At 38.6% G+C, this 21,671-nt stretch overlaps 3 protein-coding genes across 4 annotated transcripts in view; 1 reads left to right on the top strand and 2 right to left on the bottom strand.

Annotated features, from left to right (window-relative positions):
- On the bottom strand, positions 1-2,034 carry LOC109043725 (uncharacterized). The gene has a single exon (XM_072299976.1). The coding sequence runs from the start codon at positions 2,032-2,034 to the stop codon at positions 766-768; it is 1,269 nt and encodes a 422-aa protein (XP_072156077.1). The 3' UTR covers positions 1-765.
- Positions 2,035-3,138: 1,104 nt separating this feature from the next.
- Positions 3,139-21,671, top strand: part of LOC109043754 (facilitated trehalose transporter Tret1) — a 31,317-nt gene continuing 12,784 nt past the window's right edge. Inside the window, exon 1 of one of the 2 annotated variants that reach the window (XM_072299975.1) lies at positions 3,139-3,266. The gene's annotated coding sequence lies outside the window, so the exon portion shown is untranslated. Of the gene's footprint in view, positions 3,267-16,939; positions 18,523-21,671 lie in introns of those variants that run through there. The other variant, XM_019061060.2, reaches the window with a different exon arrangement.
- Positions 5,244-20,526, bottom strand: LOC109043756 (cathepsin F). Its single transcript, XM_019061061.2, has 8 exons — positions 20,390-20,526; positions 16,692-16,899; positions 14,258-14,412; positions 13,924-14,020; positions 13,092-13,360; positions 7,582-7,681; positions 6,620-6,699; positions 5,244-5,442 (listed from the first exon to the last, which is right to left on the bottom strand). Exons 1-8 carry the CDS (start codon positions 20,495-20,497, stop codon positions 5,368-5,370), a joined length of 1,092 nt encoding a protein of 363 aa, XP_018916606.2. The 5' UTR covers positions 20,498-20,526; the 3' UTR covers positions 5,244-5,367.

Here is a 21,671-nt window from a genome sequence, read left to right as displayed (position 1 = left end):
TTTTTTTATAATTTGTATTGTTTTATTTATGATGAAACATGGCGTATTATAATTTCTACAGCAAATATGTTCCAGGATACCAAAATTGCAAATGAAATCGCAACACATTCAACAATAAATATTCTCAAAATGTTAATAACGTCGCCCTCCTTACATGAGGGTGTAAATACACCCTGCAATGAACTCTGTCTTCCCGTATAATTCAATGAATTCCTGGGCTCATCTCAATGTGTGATTATGCCCTTTTGGTAGCCGGGCGACGATATATCCTCACCTTCCGGCCAAAGTATCGCACGCTCCATGCGACGTTCAAAAATTTCCGCCGCCATTTTATTTTTTCCAGAGAAATTGTTCAACGAAGCTGTCCGAAAAGTTCACTGAATTTTTCTTGTGCTGCCGATAAAATTCAGTGAAATTTTCAAACAGATTCAACCAACAACTTCTCTGTAAAGAATAAAATGACGGCGGAAATTAAACGCCACACGGCATGGCGCTTGTGATACTCAAGTCGGAAGGTGACGATATTTGGACGTATTTCTGTCAAACGGAACTAAGCGCCAATTTGAGTTCCTTTTAAGGAATTTAGAATGCCGGATAACGCGTTCTGTAAAACGGAACTAAGCGCCATGGAAAAACATTGCGAGTATAGGACGGAATGAGCCTGACGCCATGTTCCGCCGCCAATCCAAAGCCCCCTCTACCTTCCTCCCCCTATGGCGCTTAGTTCCGTTTGACAGAAATACGTCCATTTCATAGTCGTATCGATTATTCATACTGAATGCTATTGATAAAGCTGAAATCAAATTGTTTATCGATCATGTGTTTTACAATTTCAACGACGTAACGAGTAGCCCGCTCGCCACCCCATCTCAACCGAAGCTCAATCAATTCCTCGACGGTGAAAGTCCACCACTTTTCCAACTCTTCCTCCTGCAACAGGATCGGTAGCCAGTAAGCAGCGTGGACGTACCCGTAAAGACCCCGCCTTTGAAAGTCCACAGTAACTTCCTCCAAGGAGGGGAAATCTCGGGGACCCAGATCGGGATTCGATCGCAGAGCCGAATGATAAATCGAGAGCATATCCTCCCAGAACTGAGATCTCAGGTCAGGCGAGGCATGAACGAGCAAGAAGAACGAAAGGTCGATGACGGGTGAAGCGTGACGGATCATACCGAAGTCGAAGAAAATCACGGCAGAGGGCGAGCCACTCGAGTCGTATCTGTAGAAAATGTTGTTGCAGCCCAAGTCACCGTGGCAGATGACGGCTAGAGGCTCTGCAGGTGTCACTATCTTCGCCATCGAGAGATCGGCTTCCTGGATGGCTGTGGAAATACCCTCTAATCTATCTCTATAGTTCGGGTCGTTCTGAAGAGGTAGGATTCCTCGTTTACCCTGCTCGACGTAAAACTTATCCCATCGCTCCAGGACCCTCCGTCTCGTCCAGAGCATCTCCTGGATTCTACCGCCGAGCTCCTGGAACTCTCTCGGGAATCTCTTCTTGCACACGTAAGACAGAGCGTGAAATCTCGCGGTCCATTCCAGAGTCAATTTGATGTGCTCGTAGTCGACGAAAACTTTCGCGTCGGCGTGTTTGAACCCGAGTTTTTGGACGTTCTCGATGATAATAATGTTGTCCACGGATGACCCTCCAGGTTTGATCGAGCCGTGAAAGAACTTTGGGAAGATTCTCGTGACCTCGCCGTCACGATCACATTTTCTGAGCAAAGGGAGGATTTCGGAATAGAAGAGGAGCTCATTCTGAAATTGGAGGTCAGTGTGCCTTTCCAACGACCATGCAACAGTCTCAGAGAGACGTTCAGGGAGGGTTTTGATCATCACGCTTTGGGTGGACGTGTCCCCGTTTTTCGTCTCCATGACGACGTTGCCAAAGTAGACACTCGATTGGTATTGTATTCCTGCACTTGTCGATTCGTCATTTTCGTACTCGATAAGTCTCACTTTGTCCGTTCCAAAAGTTCCGTTTCCGACCAGACGTGGCAGAACGTCAGATTTGAGGCTTTGAAGCACGGACATCGTTCAATCACCTCTTGAGATTGCGACTACTTCAGATCAAGATCGAATAGCTAATGCGGAACGAGTACGTGTATTATGCGTGGGAGATAACGATATCGGTTTCTCTATCTTCAAGAACGATGATGCACTAGTTTCTTTGATTTAATGTTTGGTGCTTGAAAATATTGCCGGAAGTTTACAAGCCTTTGAGTCTGATGCAATTATTTTCTGGTAAAATTGTCGCCAGATATCGTTCCTATCCGTATGATTTTCATAGCGACCGATGAAACTGATGACGTATCCACTGATTCACTCCTACAAGCAAGTATCTTATACGGGCGAGGCAAAAATACCGCACGGTTTATTGTTTTCATTCATTCAAAAACTATCACGTAAGAGTAATTTTAAAATTTGTGCATATTTTCACCTTTCAAGTACTGTCATAGAGCGCAATTCATTGTTTTCTGCACTTTGATTGAACCACTGAGCTTTTATTTGGCTAAGGGACAAAATGTTATATTGCTTCTTGTATTTATTTTGAAGTATCCGTTCGAGAAATATTGCAGGATCGCTAGATGAGGTTAGGAATTAACCATCATACATCGTATACATTGCACTCAATCAAAATTTGACATTTCTGTCCACTACTATAAAGACCAACGTAGTTTTTTTTTTTCGTGAGCGGGAATTTTGATTTGACTGATGTGATAATAAGAAAACCGCTAACCTCTCGCGTGTAGGTGATTTTGGAAATTGCATAAATATAATTATGGTGTTTCTGCATTAAAATTATCCGATGTAACATGTATTTTGATTATTCAAGTCTCACCCTGTCTTGTAAATGATGGACCATTGAGATCAATGCTTGGAAAAATAAATATTCCAGATCGTTTTTTCACATTTAAAGAAGGTCTCGCACAAATACGAATAACTGATTACGTGTAAGAACAGGAGGAGAGGGGGAGGAGAGACCGGTAACAAAATCAGCGATACGCACGAGACTAGGAGGAAAATAATAATTTTATAATCGATGGCGGCACACGAGATCACTAACGTTCCGCACTATTATTTACTTTTTGATTCGCAGAGCTTTGATACGAGCCGGCTTCACCGTCAACGATCACTGAGAATGCTCAGTGCAAAGAGTAGAGTAGAACTTAAAGGATAGTAAAGAGTTTTCTATCATTTTCAAAGTGCGCGCACCCGACAATGGAGGCGGATCGTATGCACGCTTCATTATCAATAATTGGAAGGTAGGTCAAGCCTCGGTCACACTATCAATATTCTCGTTGAAATCTCAAGGTCACGAAATCAGTGTAAGGTGGACGTAACGAATATCGATAACGAATAAGTAACGGTCCATCAATATTTAGCAAGCCGTTAAATATTGAATGCAGTGAATAGATATGACGTCATATGTTCAACGCGTAATCTCGAGATACTGACAAAAATATTGGTGGTGTGAACGAGGCTCAATTCAAATTCCGCGAAGACAGACGGAGAGAGCATTGTTGCCGGTCTCATACAATCCGTGCAAATGTCTGTACCTATCTCCATCACGGGTTAGTTAAATCGCTGAAAATGCCTAGAAAGCGCGAGAAGGTATGAGTGCTACACTTTGTGTAAACTATCAAATCTTGGGAAGATCAAATTTTTAAAATTCTAATTTCTAATTTAACGTCAAGCACCGGTTTATTTTCAACTTGAAAAATGTTTTATTCTCTTGCAAGTAGACAGAAAAATATAACATTGTAATTAGCAGCCGCATTTAAACGTGGATTCTATGATCTCTCAGCAATGAGCGTCAAGGAGAGATTGTAAGAAAAATAGCACAAAAATTACAAGATCTCAAATGATAATATTTCAGAAGGATGTCTTATTTTTCTACGTTAAAATCACTTAATATTGACTTGAAATATCCCAATTGAATCGATGTATGCGAAAACGTCCGATGTCTAAGACAGTGTTTCAGAATTTGAGTGGACAATTTCGTTGTAACTTAACGACTCAAGGTGGTTTAAGACGTTAGGAATGTAGAAACATTTTATGAATTCCCTAAGAGTAATTAAACGTTTACAAAAGAGATCGATCTTTCATCAATGTCGTAGGTCAAAAGAAGCCCACTGCAATTATGAAACCCTGTACTGGACAACGTACGTTTTTGCATACTTCGATTCAATTAGAGGCGGATATGAAGAGCACTAAACAAGATAGCGTCTGGATGCAACTATTCGGGCTCGGCGGATGTCCGGGTTGCATACGCACGGAATTGAAGGCGTTTTGATTCTCCACGTACTCACCGCTTCACCTGCGGCGGCGGCGGGCTTCACAGCGAGGATTCAAAATGTTAGAGCGCCTTCAATTCATTGTTAGCACTGCAAAGGCATCTCTTGGTCAGGAATAGTTGTGCACAGGCGTAGGATGTGCGCATCTTCTGTGATTCAGTTTTGATCCCGCGATGTGCTGAGGATAATTTGTTGAGCAACTGTTCGTGCTTAAGAGAAGTCTATGTGGTGTATACGGAAAATTGAATGGCTACCGCCATCAGTGTAAAACTTGAGGAGGGTATAGATTCGATCGAAAAATTTAAACGTGAATCGATCGACAGTGATTCAATCGACAAATTGTTAAAAAAACCGGTGTCGATTCGATCGACATGAATCGATCGACAAATGAAAACGAGAATCGATCGGCATGAATCGATCGACACCGATTCGATCGACAAATTATTGAAAAACCGGTGTCGATTATCTCGACATGAGTGGAAACTCATGACTCAAAACTTGAATCGATCGACAAACCTGTGAATCGATCGACAAATGCGTGAATCGATCGACAAACCCGTGAGTCGATCGACAAGCCCGTGAATCAATCGAATTTTGTCGATCAAATCGGTGTCGATTGATTCATGTCGATCGATTCAAATTTTCATTTTTCGATCGATTCATGTCGATCGAATTCATACCTTTCAAATTGGAGGGGTTATTTAGACGTATTTCAGCTTATTTTGCCTGATGATGTCTGGAAGGTTAGGCGGCAATGGCGATTGGGCATCGTCAAGCAAGAGGTTGCGCTGTGAAAGCGGCTTCATGTACCTATGTATTTCTGCTGAACGGATTGCTATGAACGAGTGAGAGAGATGGAGTATGGATTGTGCCTTGGAAAGCTGCATAAAGCATATGCATACCTTTTTAAAAAATAAATTGATTTCTGTGAATTAAAATCAAACATTCTTCCTGCAAAAGTTATTTTATTGATGTATTTCTAATTAATACAAATAGGCTTCTAGGAAGAAAATAAATGGTGATTTTCTGCAGCTATTTTCAGACTCTTTGGATCCTCCTCCGTCTTTTCTCACAGGAGGACAGCTGAGCTCGGGAGATTGGCCACTCCACACGTGTTATCACCTCTGTACACGTAGAAGTAGCCCTGCAATCAGGAATAAAACAAGTTATGAAATATGAACGTTTAAAAGCGTTTATCGTGTAAAAGAAGGGAAACAATTTACATACATATCCGACGGACATATTATTTCAGACTTCTGAATCCATGAAATTTGTATTTCTTTACCAGAGAAACAAGCAAAGTAAAATCTTAAAACTTCCGGAATTTTTGTCGGATTAGAAAGAATACACTCAATGTATAAGAGATTTAATTAGTTTTTTGTTGAAAAATTAAATGCTCAGAGTAAATTAGGCAAGGCACAGTTAAGCTGATTCTAGCTGAATGTTTTCAATATAATGAGAGGCAGGAATCCACAAGAGGGTTCTGAAATCATGCACATTGCTGTTTTGCCTTAAATTTTCGAGATGGCGGGACAGTGATTTAGATTAAAACTAAATTAATTATTTTGATGCCAACTCTATTTCTCTACTCATTCAATTTTCCAAGAATGATGATAAATAAAAATAACTGTACAATCTTAAATTTCTTTACACTGGAATGAATTCTTAAATTTGCTGCCAAAAATGTTTTTATCTTGAGTCAAGAAAAGCTGCTTAAATTGAGCTACTTTCAGCTTAACTCCAGCATTTTCTTCTTGTCCCAGGAGTAATTCAGCGTTATATGCAGTGTTCGAAACCCACAGGCGCCAACGCTCCAAATGCGCCTAAGAAATCGGTCTTGGCGCCTATAAAATGAAGGCTCCGCGCCAACGTTGCTCCTAAAAATTGCCCCCGTCTCCCCCCCCCCCCCCTCTCAAAAAAATCCTAATTTTTCTGTTTGGTGATTTTTCGAAATCTCCTGTAAGTTACAGCAATTTGTAACTAAAACATCTTGCGTCTAACTTTTCACTAAATCACGCCGTAATATGGACAAAAAGTTAATTTGGCCCCTAAAAAATCTTCAGTGGCCCCTAATTATCAAGCTTCGTGCGCCACACGGCTCCTAAAACTCAAAGGTGAGTTCTAAGCACTGGTTATATGTGACCAAAAAAAAAAAAAAAAAAAAAAAAAAAAAAAACTTCGCGGTGGAAAATTCATCTAGATTAGACTGAGCGCTTGTTTTTTCAGTGATTGGCAAAGCCGTTCTTCGCACCGTAAATGCAGGAGAGGAAATTTCGTGGAAAAAATAATTAGAGACAGAGCTAGATGTGACGTTAACTCACCTTGTCGCACAATTGCGTACCCCAGCTATTTTTCCCGATCCAGAATGGAGTGCGTTTGACTTTTCCTTGTACCTTATCCACTGCAAAAAGGAGTGAGAGCGAATGATTAAATTATTTCTACAAAGCTAGCTTGCTCTGTCAGAGAACCTGCTTTTCTATAAGAATATCCTCATGTTGGCACCCAGGCACCTACTTAAGGCAACTAAAACAATAGGTCAGTCGTGCCGGTCACAGAATCGCATTTGATGTTTGATCGGCTAAAAATAATAAGATCTGTACAAACAGCAACTCTCTGCGTTCATTATTAACCGAGGAATCGCGCATTGGCAAATTCGTTTAATGACGTCATCCACTCCGGTAGTGACACCCTTGGTTTCTTCCATCTTGCTTTTATCTATCAGGGAGACACACATTTTCAATTGTCACGTTACTTAACGTGAAATTCGAATGAAAGCAAGGTGGAAGGAACCAAGATGGTCACTACCGCGGTGGATGACATTTTAAACCGAATTTTTCAAAGTGCGATATCTCGGTTTATTGAACGCATAGAAAGTTGATATTTGAACGGATCTTATTATTTTTCGCTGATCTACAAGAATCAAAACAGGATTCTGTGACCAGCGCAACAGACCATTTTGCAACATTTCACAGTGCACGATAGTTGAAATCGCAGTTGCCGCAGTGAAACGTCGCATGGTGAGGCCACTATACTTAAGGCTCTAACCAACAAATTTTCATTGCTTGTCACAGTTCGTTTTATCGCTCTGTTGGGCCGCTTTCCATGCTTTTTGCGGCTTTTGGCAGGCCATAGTTCTTGGATGAGCCCGCTCTTTTCAGATTTTGGAGACTTAACTGAAGGGTAACCCGCATGCGGACTTCAGAGGGACTGATGCCCCGTCTTTGGACTGGGCCGCGTGGCTCCTTAGTCCCTACTATCCCTAAATCGATTAAAAGATACGTACCCTGTACTCCATAGCCGACAAATGCAATTCCATGGTCAGCTAATTTCAGGTCTTTGCTACAACCGCTTTCAGAAGGATGTGCAATCCCACCACGGTAGCCCTAGAATTGATAAAAAAGAAGTTGCGCCATGAAATATTGCATTTTACAAAAAAAGAAAGTGTCGACACGAGGAAATGTCTGAGTGCAGGATTTTAGTTACATGTATGATGAAACTAATAGTAGGAATGTGAGGCACGGGCAGTTTGAGGTGAAACAAGTAACATCCAATGATCACAAGCTCAATATGTGAGCCCGTATACCTAGTTTGCACCGTACCTAGTCCATTATTTTGAGAAAAAATGAACTAACACTATTCCTTAAAATTTTTACAGAGTATACAGAGCACAGTTTACCCAATGAAAGAGAATGAAAAAGAAAATCGGAGCTAGAGGTTTTCAAGAAATAACGTCGAGCAATTTTTCATTTAAAAAATTACGTGTGCAGCATGTCGCGTGCAAACCGCGGTACGCTTTGCGCCGTCCCACCGTCGATGTGCTGTAACATTTTTTTTGCAACAAATAGCATATTTCTTTGAGGACATGTTGTGCTTGAATAAGTTTTTTCCCTGCATTGCGCAGATTTTCAATTTTATGCTGGGAACGCACGATCAACGTTTCTGTGCAACTAACGTACGTAGAATCGTAATATGTTTGTATTCCATAATTGCAACTTATCCAAAAAAAAGGATCTGGTGGTAAGTGCAAAAAAAATTGCGATTATTCGGTTACGACGTTATCCGTTCCCCGAATTGTTCGGACTTCAGATATATCTGGCAAGAACGCACGATCGGGGTAAGTCAATTTGACGTATTTCTGCCAAACAGAACTATGTGCATAAAGACATGAGCCCCGAGACCCGTAAGAAGATATGCATAACAGGGCTCGCGTCATAATACACATAGTTCCGTTTGGCAGAAATACGTTCAATTTTGGACTTACCGGTACCAGTTTCGATTGAAATTTTCGGTACATTTGGATTCTGACTGAACTATAAGACTGGGAAAGGTGTTGTTGATTATTTGAATTTTTTCGTCATTCGGATCGGTACGGTTCTAATCAATATTCGCAACTCTTGCGTGCGCTGGAATGTTAATGGAATGATAAGAGCTTTCATTCGTGTTAAACTTTAGTGCAATATTAAGGATAGCTTAAAATTGACCACCCTGAAGAGTGAGTGAGGGGCGGGAGGCAGAGTTCCGTGTTGTGGCGTAGGTTAAATACTTGTAGCTTTTGGTGCATGAAAAATGAAGGAGCTGAGGATGGATTTGATATTGGACATATATGCATAATAAAAAATTGTGCAAAAGCAGCGTGTCTATTTATTTCATTTTTTTTATATTTTCATTTTTTAAACTCGTTTCATGGAACAGATTAATGATTTTGTTGTTGCGTGAAAGAAAAATTCCGGAGACTCGAAAAGGAAATTAAAATTTGGAACTCTAAAAAATGGATAAATAATCGTACTGAAAACTCGAAAAAAATTACGACATGCGATACAGGTGTGAAAGTATGCTTTTTTGTGAGGGGCGGGGGAGAGAACACGCAATGCTGTCCTGATTTTTAAAATGAGGCAGGAGCCCTTGTGAGCTTCTCTCAGATTTCATGCCCAATTGCATTATACCACGTGATGCCATATTTCATACGCACTGAAACGATTGTACATGTTTAAGTCTTTAAAAAAATAAGAATTAAACGCTAAACGTTTCACAAAAATAAGATGCCCATTGATAAATCATCGTTCCTTTTCAATTTTTCCTCAATCTCATCGAGTTGTTACTGTATGAGTCAACAGCGCAACAGTTATTGCTGCAACACCGTTCATATCATACAATAATGTTTTGAGTTTAGGTATGTGAAATACACTTTGTTTATTTGTGTCGTTGAAAAAAAGAAATCTCAAATGTAATACATTCTCGGCCGGAAGAAAATTACTCCCATGAAACATATGAAATCCTCAATTTGATTCACAGGTTCACTCAATTGTCAATGACGAGGCAAAAACACGCATGTAATATAACTTGACGTGAAAAATCGCAAATAGAAGCACATATTTTTTTTTTTTTTTTTTTTTTTTTTTTTTTTTTTTTTTTGCATTTCCTGATGGTGTTTGCCAGTTTTGTAATCATGGACAAAGAATATTTCTTGTTAGCCATAAGTTTTGGAGAGGAGGCATTTTTATCTCAATTTTTTGGCGTCTTTAATCTGCTATAGTTTTTTAAGGATTTTAGAAATGAAAGTGTACGAGGTACCTTGTTTTAGCCTTCGCTCTTTGCCTGTAAATGCCATGAAAACCTTTGTTGATGTTTCAAAGGGGTAGGAATCATGTGTGTGCATTCAATAAGAGAAAAATTCTGTTGGAATACCAAGCATTACGATCAGCACTTTCTGTCTTGGATTTTCATTTTAGAATGTTTACATTTTTATATTCAACACATATAGAATATAATTTTCCGGCGGCTCATAAAAGTTTACATGGAATACCTACTATTGGTTAAAAAATATCCTGGCTTAAAATTTCTTCACTAATCATACTTATGAGTGTGAAGTTGCTATGTTTGAAGAAGCGGGTTACTTGTTCCTGCGAAAAATAGTTTTTCATAACCCGCCATACAATGCTCTGGTTTCTAGCAATCGTGATTTTCAAATTTTGAAGATTTGACTGGAAAGAGTTACCCTAATACTACGTTTCACAAAAACCGACAGGAGCCGATATGACATTTTGGGCCACGGCCGCCATCTTGGGTTTACGAATTTTGGAAATTTGACTAGAAATTTGAGTTTCCCGTCGAAAAATACCCCGCGATACCGAGTTGCAGCGAACTCGAACGAAGAGGAACCGAGATAGCATATTAGGCCACGTCCGCCATCTTGGATTTGAGAATTTTCAAAAATCGACTAAAAATTCGAGTTTCCCGTCGAAAAGTACCCCTGATCCCGCGGTTCACACAGCTCTAACGAACAGAAACGGATGCCAGAACCGGGGCTCATTTTAGGCCACATCCAACATTTTGGAGTTGAGAATTTTAAAAAATTGACTAAAAATTCGAGTTTTCCGTTGAAAAATACCGTGTGATACCGCGTTTCACAAGACTCGAACAAACAGAAACCGAGATAGCATTTTAGCCCACGTCCGCCATCTTCAATTTGAGAATTTTAAAAAATGGACTAAAAATTCGAGTTTCCCGTCGAAAAATGCCTCCTGACACCGAATTTCAGAAAAATCTATCGAACAGGAGCCGAGATAGCATTTTAAGCCATTTCGGATTTTCGAATTTTGAATTTTTTGAATTTTGACAGATTTTGATTTAAAACGCGTGATCCCCAAAATCGAAGCTCAGATTCGGATTCCTCGTAAAAAATCGATGCGATTTCATGTATCATACCCTGACACCGAATTTCAGGAGAATCCATCGAACAGGAGCCGAGATGGCATTTTAAGCCACTTCAGTCATTTCGGATTTTTGAAGTTGAAAAATTTTACTTAAAACGCGTGATACCCAAAATCGAAGTTCAGATTCGGATTCCTCGTAAAAAATCGATGCGATTTCATGTATCATACCCGAGCATAGCGTGAAGGAAAGAGACGTAACGTAGACATACTGATTCGAGCATATGAATCCAACGTGGCAACATGGGTACTGCTCAGTAGATCAGCGGAGGAGGAAGAATAAGAATTTATCGTAAGGAATTCCTCGCGACGAAACTGAACGCTAGCGCCGGCCGGCGCCTCCCCGTTCGGTTTCACTCGGGCGACCCGCGCGGCGGCGTAGTTCAAACGGGTAGTACGACAGAATCTATACGCGTCGTTAAACCTTTTTCCTTCACGCTATTTTAACATATGATACATGATATCTCATCAATTTTTCACGAGGAATCCGAATCTGAGCTTAGATTTTGGATATTACGCGTTTTAATCTATTTAAAATTGTAAGAGAATTTACAGAATTGTCCTTGAAAATTGATCACACATTAGTGTTTTTTTACGACATTAAACCTCTTTCCTTCACGCTATTCTAACATATTATGCATAAAATCTCATCAATTTCTCACGAGGAATCCGAATCTGAGCTTAGATTTTGGATATTACGCGTTTTAATCTATTTAAAATTGTAAGAGAATTTACAGAATTGTCCTTGAAAATTGATCACACATTAGTGTTTTTTTTACGACATTAAACCTCTTTCCTTCACGCTATTCTAACATATTATGCATAAAATCTCATCAATTTTTCACGAGGAATCCGAATCTGAGCTTAGATTTTCGATATTACGCGTTTTAATCTATTTAAAATCGTAGGAGAATTTACAGAATTGTCCTTGAAAATTGATCACACATTAGTGTTTTTTTACGACATTAAACCTCTTTCCTTCACGCTATTCTAACATATTATGCATAAAATCTCATCAATTTTTCACGAGGAATCCGAATCTGAGCTTAGATTTTCGATATTACGCGTTTTAATCTATTTAAAATCGTAGGAGAAATTACAGAATTGTCCTTGAAAATTGATCACACATTAGTGATTTTTTACCCCGTTTTTCTTCTACGTTCACGTAATGAAATTAGATCAACAGTTGACTCACTGACTAGTCTAGCCTAACCCCCCAGAATCGGTCTAAAGGGCGAACGATTTTATCAGATAAGATTTGCGGTCCTAGTTTCCGGGCAATTGCGGTTTGATGGAAGCTGCGATGAGGAGAAACGGAAGATATGCGAAACTCGGGCGGATATTAAGTGAGAAACCAGGTAGGGGAAAGGCTTTCTTCCCGAAAAGTTAGTGCTCAGGGCCAACTTACATGGTCACTGGAGCATTGTATAGCAGGTTGTGGGAAACTATTTTTTTGCAGCAACAACCAATTGGATTGCATTTTGCAAAAATGAACTAAGAGCATTTCAATGTTGCTGGGATTGTGCAACTTAGGTACATTCTTTGCAAAAAGTAAACTTTGCGACGGTAATTTTCGTCTTGAATTCATAGTTTATTGGGAGTAGAGGTGAAACTAGTTTAGATGATCGTTAATGTTTGCAAGGTTAGCGACATTGGAATGCTCTTGCACAGGTACAAATTTGCACCATCAGAACTAAATTGGACGTATGTGTGCTAGAGGGAAGTATGTTGCACGTAAACCCCATGCACATAGTTCCTTTTATCATAAATATACGTCCATATTTCCAATTCCGATAAAATTTTATTTTTTTACTCAATATAACCACTAGGAATCCCGGGCAGAATTTTTTTTATCCAAAACTTTTTTTTTGTACTCGTAGTCATTCCTTATCTTTCTTTTCAAATCGAAAATATAGATAGCCATAGACGTTACGGCTATGTTCGTAACTACTACCACCAGATGGAACCTTTCTAATAATTTCAATCTAATGAACGACACACAAAACTTCAACAAAAGACAAAACTTTCAACAAACTTTCAACAACAACAACTTTCAACAAAATCTCACGCAAGGAGCACTCACCCACATTCCGAATGAATCAAGAGCGATAGAGATGGGCCCATTTTTGAAAAGATAAGCTGCCATTTTTTTTTCTTTCCGTGGGGGCAGCATAACGTTTTTCTTCACTTTGAGAACGGCCAGATTCTTGTCAAAACGGCATGTCTGGTCGCGGGCCACGTAGGGGTAGGTTGCGTTGAGCTGCAACCCGCCAGCATCTTTTATGTAGTTGACGGCGTCCTCCATAAAACCTCCCTTGCACCCATCCGACTTAGGATCACAGTCAACGAGTTCTGAACATATGCAAATTGTAAAATAAGATTACTTAGGTAAAGTTTTGGGAGTCGCTCGGCTTACACTACTGTCATAGTCGTTTCTTGGGCAGCTCCTTTCCTCAGGGAGGCCCTAAAAGGCTTACATTCTGATTTCAGAGGCTTTAAACTGAGCATCATAAATAGGTCAATATTTAGGATCTTGTATAAGCACGATTCAAAATAACTTTAAATAGGCCCTTTTAGGGATTATAATGATACGCCATTATAATACGTTCAAAACTCAAAAGGAAAATATTGCAAATTTGGAGATTTTAAGTTAGTTAGCGCTGCCTTACACTGGAAAAAAACACATTGGATCTAGAGTCCAGACTCTTAAAAATATCGACAAGAAAAAATACTCTTAATTCAATCGGATTTCTGCTTAAATCAAAAAGAAATCGGCTCAAATTAAGAGGCTTAGTTCTCGATTTAAGTAAAAATCCGATTGAATCAAGAGTATTTTTTCCTGTCAATGTTTTTAAGAGTCTGGACTCTAGATCCAAGCGACTTTTTTTTCAGTGTAGGACGAGAGGTAGACTTACGTTGTTCTGAAAAAGTTTCCAAAGTTTTGTACTTAATTTGGTACAGTCCTTCTAAGTTAGCCACTGTTGAGAAGGCCCAACACGAACCACACGATCCCTGCGGATGAAAGGAATAAGATTAATCAAATAGAAACAAAAATAAAAATAAAGGATGAATAGATTCGTATGGTCTAGTGTAAGAACAATGCTGAAAACCCTGTTTTCTTCTTTCTCTTCCTCTTTTTTAAACAGAAAAATCTGTTTGAAATTGAGAAATGAAGCGCAGGCTTTTGTTCTAAGCAAAAACTATACCGGTTTATTTTCTTGAAATGGTTTAAATGGAAATTACACAAACCTGAGCTTTGATCGGGGTCACAGCTCCTTTCTCTCTCCAGTCGAAGTTTTTAGGAGCTCTCACATTTTCGAGTGATGGATCGTCGTATGTTTCACTCACACCTTCCTTCAGCGCTTTCACATTTAACCTCGCCATTTTTTGCTTGAATTCTTCATCTTTGCGTAAAACGAAAAAGAAAGTAATTTAAAAGTTGTATACGATGATTTGTGTAAAAGCTATCATAATCCAAACATATAACACTATAGTTTAAAAAATAAATCGAGACTAAGATTTACCCGACTAGAAATCTTAATTTTATAACTTCACCCCTTTTGTGTCCTTTAATTCCGGGTTACTGAGATTAAATTGATCAAATGCGAAATAGATCAATTAAGATTTTAGGTTCAATTCACTATTTTTGTTAGAAAAAAATATGCGTTCAAGTAAAATTACTAATTTTTTGGTGTTAGGAAGATTGAATAAATGAATACGTATCAATAAAATCTTTATCAATTTGAAGGAACAGACTAGGTAATTATTTCCCATTAAAAGATTCCTTTTCAACAAACGATGCTAATTTAAATTACAACCTAGTTTAAGATACAAACTAGGTACAAGATTAAATCAAGAGTATATTTTACCACTTTGGTAAAGTTCCTCGTGGGAGATGAGGCAGGGATGTTACTATATAGGTAGAAAGAAAAGTCTAGTACAGCGAGAGTGAGCTTTAGAAGTTTGAAGTTCTCGTAGATTAGAAAGAATGATTTACCAGGGGTGTCAGATAACGGAGGATATATCGTGTTAGGTACAAGTTTTAATAGGAGATGCAGACCCTTTCGATCCCAGTCTTCTTAGTTACGTTACTACACTGAAAAAAATAATCGGTGGGATTTACCAGAGTTTGGGTGTTATTTACCATACTGTCTACTTGATTTTTTACACAGTGAAGCTGCAGCATAGTTACCAATATACCGGTATGGTAAATAACACGATACGGCTGACACTATGCGACACAGTGCCAGTGTGGCGTTCCCGACTGACTAGTATGGTAATTTCAAGCATCCAGATGCTGCGACAAACCTTGTAGATTCTAAAATCCACTCATCTTATATTATTAAATGCTTTTGATGAAAGTCGTGGATATTTTACTTACATCTTACTTTTAGAAATTCCGTTACATACACAATCAATGGCAGTTAAAGACAGTTTCAACGAGAAATAGCAGATAATTGCTTCACTGATTTCAAGTAAATGATACCAAAACCATACTTGTTATTCGCGTTAAGGTATCATTTACAGACTAAATCAGATCCACGGAAAATTTAATTGCATATAATAAATAGATAGTTCAAAATATACCCACAAAAAGACACTACATGAAAATCCAATCGCACGGTTCACGGTGGGGCAGAAGCTGCCAAATTTTGCTTAAAGTTACAGTTAAACATCAATCCCACGCACATTTGTCTCTTCATCTGAGTATGTTGAGCTTCGAAAATTTTAACAAGAATATAGATAGTACCTACGAACGAAGTATTCAAAAATCACTTCTAGTCGATTATTTTCAAATTACTTCCGCACTTTTATGTTTTCGAAATGACTTTACACAGAACCGATATTCACTGGATTGCAGAACAACTTTGCGAAGGTTTTCAAATTTTCAGGATTCCTTCACTTTGCAAGCCAGATTCATTGTAGCAACTCCTAACCTCCAGAAATTGGTCGATACGAATAACGAAAAAATCTCAGAAAATGTATGTGGCAGATCAATATAGATAGATTCGAAGAGAAGACGGTAGCTTTAGGGACAATTCGAACACAAATTTGGGCAAATTACGCGTGGATTCACATGGATTAATATGGATCAATAAAACACAGCCACGGACTCCGACCCTCAACGTGATAAATTTATAACTGACAAACAGACAAACGAAAAATGGCGGACCACAGACCGCAGCGCAGTCAAGCGGGAGCTCTCACCACGCTGACTATACCAGTATGGTAAATTTAACCTACCAACACCATGACCAGTCGCATACAGATGCCTACAGATATCAAACGCAAGTGTTACCATGTTATTCCATACTTTTAACTCATCGTATGGTAAAAAATACCCAGCTGATGGTGAGAAATACCTAAACGATGGACAGACACACCTAACTGATATTTACAATCCGGGTATGGTAATTTTTATATCGAGTATGATTCTCACTTTCATCTAGATGCTTAAATCGACCATTATTTGGCTTTTTATCACCATATTTTTTTTTACTATACCATTATGGTCAATCCCACTTCCACTTTTTTTTCAGTGTATGGACAGGACAGACAATAATTATAATTTGGTTTTCGCTACAAACTCCAAATCGCATGAATCTATGATCCATTATGTCTTATACACTGGTATACAGCAACTAGGTACAAGTAAATAGAATATGGTGAACTGGGTACTTACAAGTCCAATCGGAGAACTTGTCGATGCCATAGACGGCCGATCCTTTCTCTGCAGCATTCTTCGCGTCATACTGCTTTAAATTTTCTCTAAAAATTTCGAATCTCTTCTCCTTATGTGCCCGACTGACATATGATTTGCCATACTGGTCAGCAAAACTTTCGAAGAGCGATCTGGTGGCTTCCAGGCTGAGAGACCCATAGTGAACTCTCTGCAATGAAGATTTGCTTGTAAAGCTAAATATCAATACAAATACCTAGAACCTAGAATTAGGAAGTACCTAATTTTTATTTTGAGAAAAACCAAGAGAAAATGTGGTAGCCATTCTCACTCATTCCACTGTAAATCGGAATTTCGTTGTCATATCCGATAGGGGAGAGAGCGACGAAATTTCTTTCACATGAGGACCCTTTATCGAAAGGATCTCAAACGTCATTGACTCGTCATTACTCTGAAAATGAGAGGTAAGTACCTTTTCACCCTGGGGTATTGATTTTCAATCGTGCTTTTAAATGTTAATCCGCGTAGAATAAATTCATGAGTAATCACTCGCGGGATGAAAGAACGCAGTGAGTACGCCAAGCCAAATATTTCAGAGAGAAAATGATTGTCAAGTGATATTGAAATATCAGGATGAAGTTTCTTATGAAAAGCACTCTCTTGCGTGTTTCAAATAATGGCTTTCGAGCAATTTTGTTCATTTCTATTTTTTTTTTTTAAAAAAAAAAAGCTTTTTTGTTCTAAAGTTGAATTGTAATTCTGAGAATCGGTTAAAATTTTAAACGGCCATCTCTGAGTCATGCGTAGCTTGAACTTTATTTCCCAGGCTTCTTTTCCAGTCAAACGCTTAACATAATTTCCTCCAAGCAGCAGCACACATATTTCAATGGCTCTTAAGTCAAAAAGTGCCTGACTCTGAAAAAAAATTCCTCAAAAATGGAGAAGAATTGACAATCCTTAGAATTTGGATTTTATTCAGCTCCCAAACAGAGCTCCGTAGTCAAAAACATGAAACTTTTCGGTCTCTACACAACATAATTTGAGCGTTTTTAAACCTTGGAGTTGGGCTCATTGCGGAACTAACAGACATGCGTGCCTATCTTTTCAATGAAAAAAAGAGGGAGAAAAAAAAAATTCGTAGAATCCTAAAAAAAACTTTCCTGGAATAATGCATACCTTTCCGTTTTTTTCCAATTTGGGCAGTTTTCGAAGCAAGACATTCAATTTTGAGTTTTTCGGCAATGAGGTCCCTTTCTTTGTGAACGGCAACACAAGTAAAAAAAAAGAAGCCAGAGACAAAATGACAGGTCTATGCATGTTGCCGAAAATACTGCAATTGGACGTATTTCTGCCAAATGCAACCAGGTGCATTCAGACAAGAGCCCTGAGACCCATAAAAATATATGTCATAATGCACATAGTTCCGTTAGGCAGAAATACGTCCAATTCTTTTCCACATCACCGTGATTTATGGAACTTCCCCCGTAGCTTGAGTTTTCCAAGTGAGGCAGTCAAAGCTGTCATACGGGTCCTTAACTTTGAGCAATATTATACTGATGTGGTTTTGAAAGTTTGCCAACCGTAAACATTTACTTATCGCCGATAGCGAATGATGATTGAGAGCTTTCAACAATTTTCTCGTACTTTTAAACGCTGTCGGCAAGTTTGTCCTGCACACAGCGTGTTTCTATATTATTTTTAATGAGATATATAATTTCTTCATATTCTTACATTATTCTTGCCGGGAAATAAAATTTCTGTTATATGGTCAAAGGGAGGAAACCATTGTTGGAAAGTAAACTAGGCCTGTGTGAAATCAGCTCATTTTATAAAGGTAATCTCATTTTTATCTTGCTAATCTAAGAATAAGTACTTATATATACAAAACAAAAATGGAATCATGACGCAATTAACTTAGAAACTTTCATCAATATTTTGAGATTCACTCTCGGTAGTATGTGGTGGCGTGGCGTGCTTGGCGATATATCGATTGAACTGCCATTTGATCCTATGAAAAGGATCGGTAAGTAGGGTGCTGTCAACGAACTCTTTAATAATCGATTCCTTACCATAGCTCCAAATGGGGAAATATCAATATTCAATCATTCACGCCTCGCCGTAGTGGGTATTTTCAAAATCGATTAAAAACTGAAAGGATAAACTTCCTGTTTTTAAGCAACTTCGCAAATTATGAATCCTTGAAAGTTCAAGCTCTAACTTGTTTTGATTAACTTTGTTCGACATAAAGATATAGGTATCTCACAATTGGAGGATTTGTGACATTTTACCAAATTCGTTAGTTCTAACTCGACTAAAATACACTAAGATAAAAATTTTAGACACAAAATATTTCTTCAAGTAAATTAATTTGAAACTCTACCCATGCCAACCGCTTGCAACGAGCAGACTCTTTCTGCACCAATTAAGTTGGTTCCCTTCTACTAAACGCTCCTCAGTTAACGATTGTTTTTGTCACTGTGACAAATGTTCAAGGTGTTGAATTATCACCGCCCGACAATTTTCTCACAACGAAGATTGAGCGACAAATGTATCTTGCGATTCGAACCTCACGCATTGTTGCAAAACTCACCAAAGCTGGATCTACAATTTAGGCGCATTATAGATGTGCGCCTTGTGGTTCGCACCAAAAGGACCTGCGGGTTGATTATTGAAATTGATAGAGGAGACAATAGACAAAGAAGACAAAGAGAAAACGGAACGATCCAATTTGTGGAAGCGGGTGGTTGCAACGGACAAGGGCGGTAAACAGCAACTCACGAGAGACCCTATAGTTAGTCCATCATTTCCCCATTGTCTGTAAAAACTACCCGTTTCAACCAACAGGATCGCTCCATTTTCCCTTTGCATTCTTCGTCTATTGATTTGCCTATCAATTTCAATAATCAGTCATCTGGACTACAAAGTTGTTCACCCCTTCCCTTCGGAGATACAAATTTTTATAGAGCAGCCCGAGACAATAAATTGGACGTATTTCTGTCAAACGGAACTATGTGCATTATAACGTGAGCCCTGCTATGCATATATTCTCATGGGTCTCAGGGCTCATGTCTCAATGCACATAGTTCCATTTGACAGAAATACGTCCAATTGTAACAGAAGGAAAACAAGAGGGGGACGGGAAACAAGGCTAAAACACACAATTTAAAAAAAAAAAAAAAAAAAAAAAAAAAAAAAAAAAAAAAAACCGAGACGTTTCGACTCAAAACTGAGTCATTTTCAATGGGAAATGTTACGATGAAAATTTAAAAAAACGATTTAAAACCTGAGCCCTACATGGTGGTGGCCGGAATCTCAGAAAAATGACCCCCTCCCCTTTTCGACATGAGCTATTAAATTTTTTTAAGCCCAAATTATTACTTTTTTGTTTCTTATGGGCTTACAGTTTAGTCTGTAAGGAGCCCTCTCTCCTTTTAATAATCCTTTTAATATTCCTCCCTCCCTAACATTTTAAAATTTTCTGGAAAAGGCTCTCCAGAACCCTTCTCTTGGGTAAGGTCACAACACGGCTCCCTCATTATCATTAGTGATTATTATGATTATCATTAGATATTATCATTAGTGATTTTATATGATCTCTCATTATCATTAATACTTATCATTAGTGATAAGTATTTCCGGTAGCTTGCACAGAAAACTGCGCGCAAGTGTAAAAAAATCCCTAATTCGGCTCTGAGACTCACCTGGGGTTTCGAAATCGTGAACTCAGAATCCAAAATTCCACCACTCCCGAAATTCACGAGACACACGAGGAATAAAATCCCCCATAACAAGGAACTCACGGGAGACATTATAATTAAGTGGGGCGTTCAAACTGTCCTCGAGAATTAGCCTTACGGCGTTTAAATACGAGGTCCATGTCCCTATCTTGGACTATCTTGAGTAGTACCCTGAATTTCTGCAGTAGGTACCGGCGCTTCGGAGAATGCAGCGGCAAAGAATTGTGAATTAATCACGTTTGTTTACAATTTGTCTGATGCAAACGTAGCTTCAATAACGTTTCAGAGAAGCTATTGAACGTAAACTACGTTTCATTAAATGTTTAATTGGATAGTAAACGGTAAGTGATGAACTCATCTTGAGTACTTCATTTCAGCGTCTTCAAAAGTGGGAGAGCGATTTTAATTCGCTGAAAAAACTCTCCGTATCTGAGAACCGCAGGGCAGAATACATTGAACACACTAAACCACCAAAAATTAGCACTTGAGAGAGGAATAAGCGTTTAGTGATCACGCCACAGTTCGAAGATTTTAACTTCCGCTTGCGGAAAAAACCAAAGTCTCCTTGTTAAATTTGTTAGTGAAAACAAACTTACCTTTCGGGGAATAATTTGATTTTGGTTTCTTAAAAATATTTCTTCATTCTTTGAACATCAAGGAACTTGCTAAAAGGAGCCCGCACAAAGAAGACATTATTTAAGCAAAAGTCGGAAAATACGAAGGTAACTCCGATCGCGCATTTACTCATTCAAGAAAGTTCAGTCGAGAAAATTAACTAACAGTTTTCCTAAAAATATTCTATAAAATTAACTCACTCAAAAAAAATATTCACAAGAACATCCATGTATCGCCTTTTGCATAAAATGCATATGTATAGAAAATACAGTGATTGTTCATCCCTCTCCGTTTATCTCAAAATGAAAATGCTCATAATGACTTACATCCAACCGCAATGAATTGAAGGATCAGGCTTAGCTGATATCAGTGGCGTGGCGTGAATGATCGAGTATCGATATTTCCCCATTTGAAGCTGTGGTAAATAATCGATTATTAAGATGTTCGCTGCGAACACCCTATACATCGATCCTGTCCCAAATATTAAATGGCAGATCAATCGAGATATCGTAAAAGACGCCACGCCTCAGGTTGATATCTTTTAAACTGTGCTACTATCAGGCCATATCATTCTGTATCAAACTTATACTCCTCATTTTCATGAAAGAATAATTCGGCTTGTCGAAGAATA

Source organism: Bemisia tabaci, chromosome 4 (genome assembly GCF_918797505.1).
Source record: "Bemisia tabaci chromosome 4, PGI_BMITA_v3".
Taxonomy (NCBI): domain Eukaryota; kingdom Metazoa; phylum Arthropoda; class Insecta; order Hemiptera; family Aleyrodidae; genus Bemisia; species Bemisia tabaci.
The sequence above is the reverse complement of the archived record's forward strand: the minus strand, read 5'-3'. Positions and strand labels throughout refer to the sequence as shown.

Excerpts from the sequence above, each read along its gene's own strand:
- LOC109043756 (XM_019061061.2), bottom strand. The coding sequence starts at position 20,497 with ATGTCTCCCGTGAGTTCCTTGTTATGGGGGATTTTATTCCTCGTGTGT. Across the intron at positions 14,021-14,257 it reads TGACCCCGATCAAAGCTCAG|GGATCGTGTGGTTCGTGTTG; the intron begins GTTTGTGTAATT and ends TTTCATCCGCAG. Across the intron at positions 13,361-13,923 it reads GGAAACTTTTTCAGAACAAC|AACTCGTTGACTGTGATCCT; the intron begins GTAAGTCTACCT and ends GCATATGTTCAG.
- LOC109043725 (XM_072299976.1), bottom strand. The coding sequence starts at position 2,034 with ATGTCCGTGCTTCAAAGCCTCAAATCTGACGTTCTGCCACGTCTGGTC.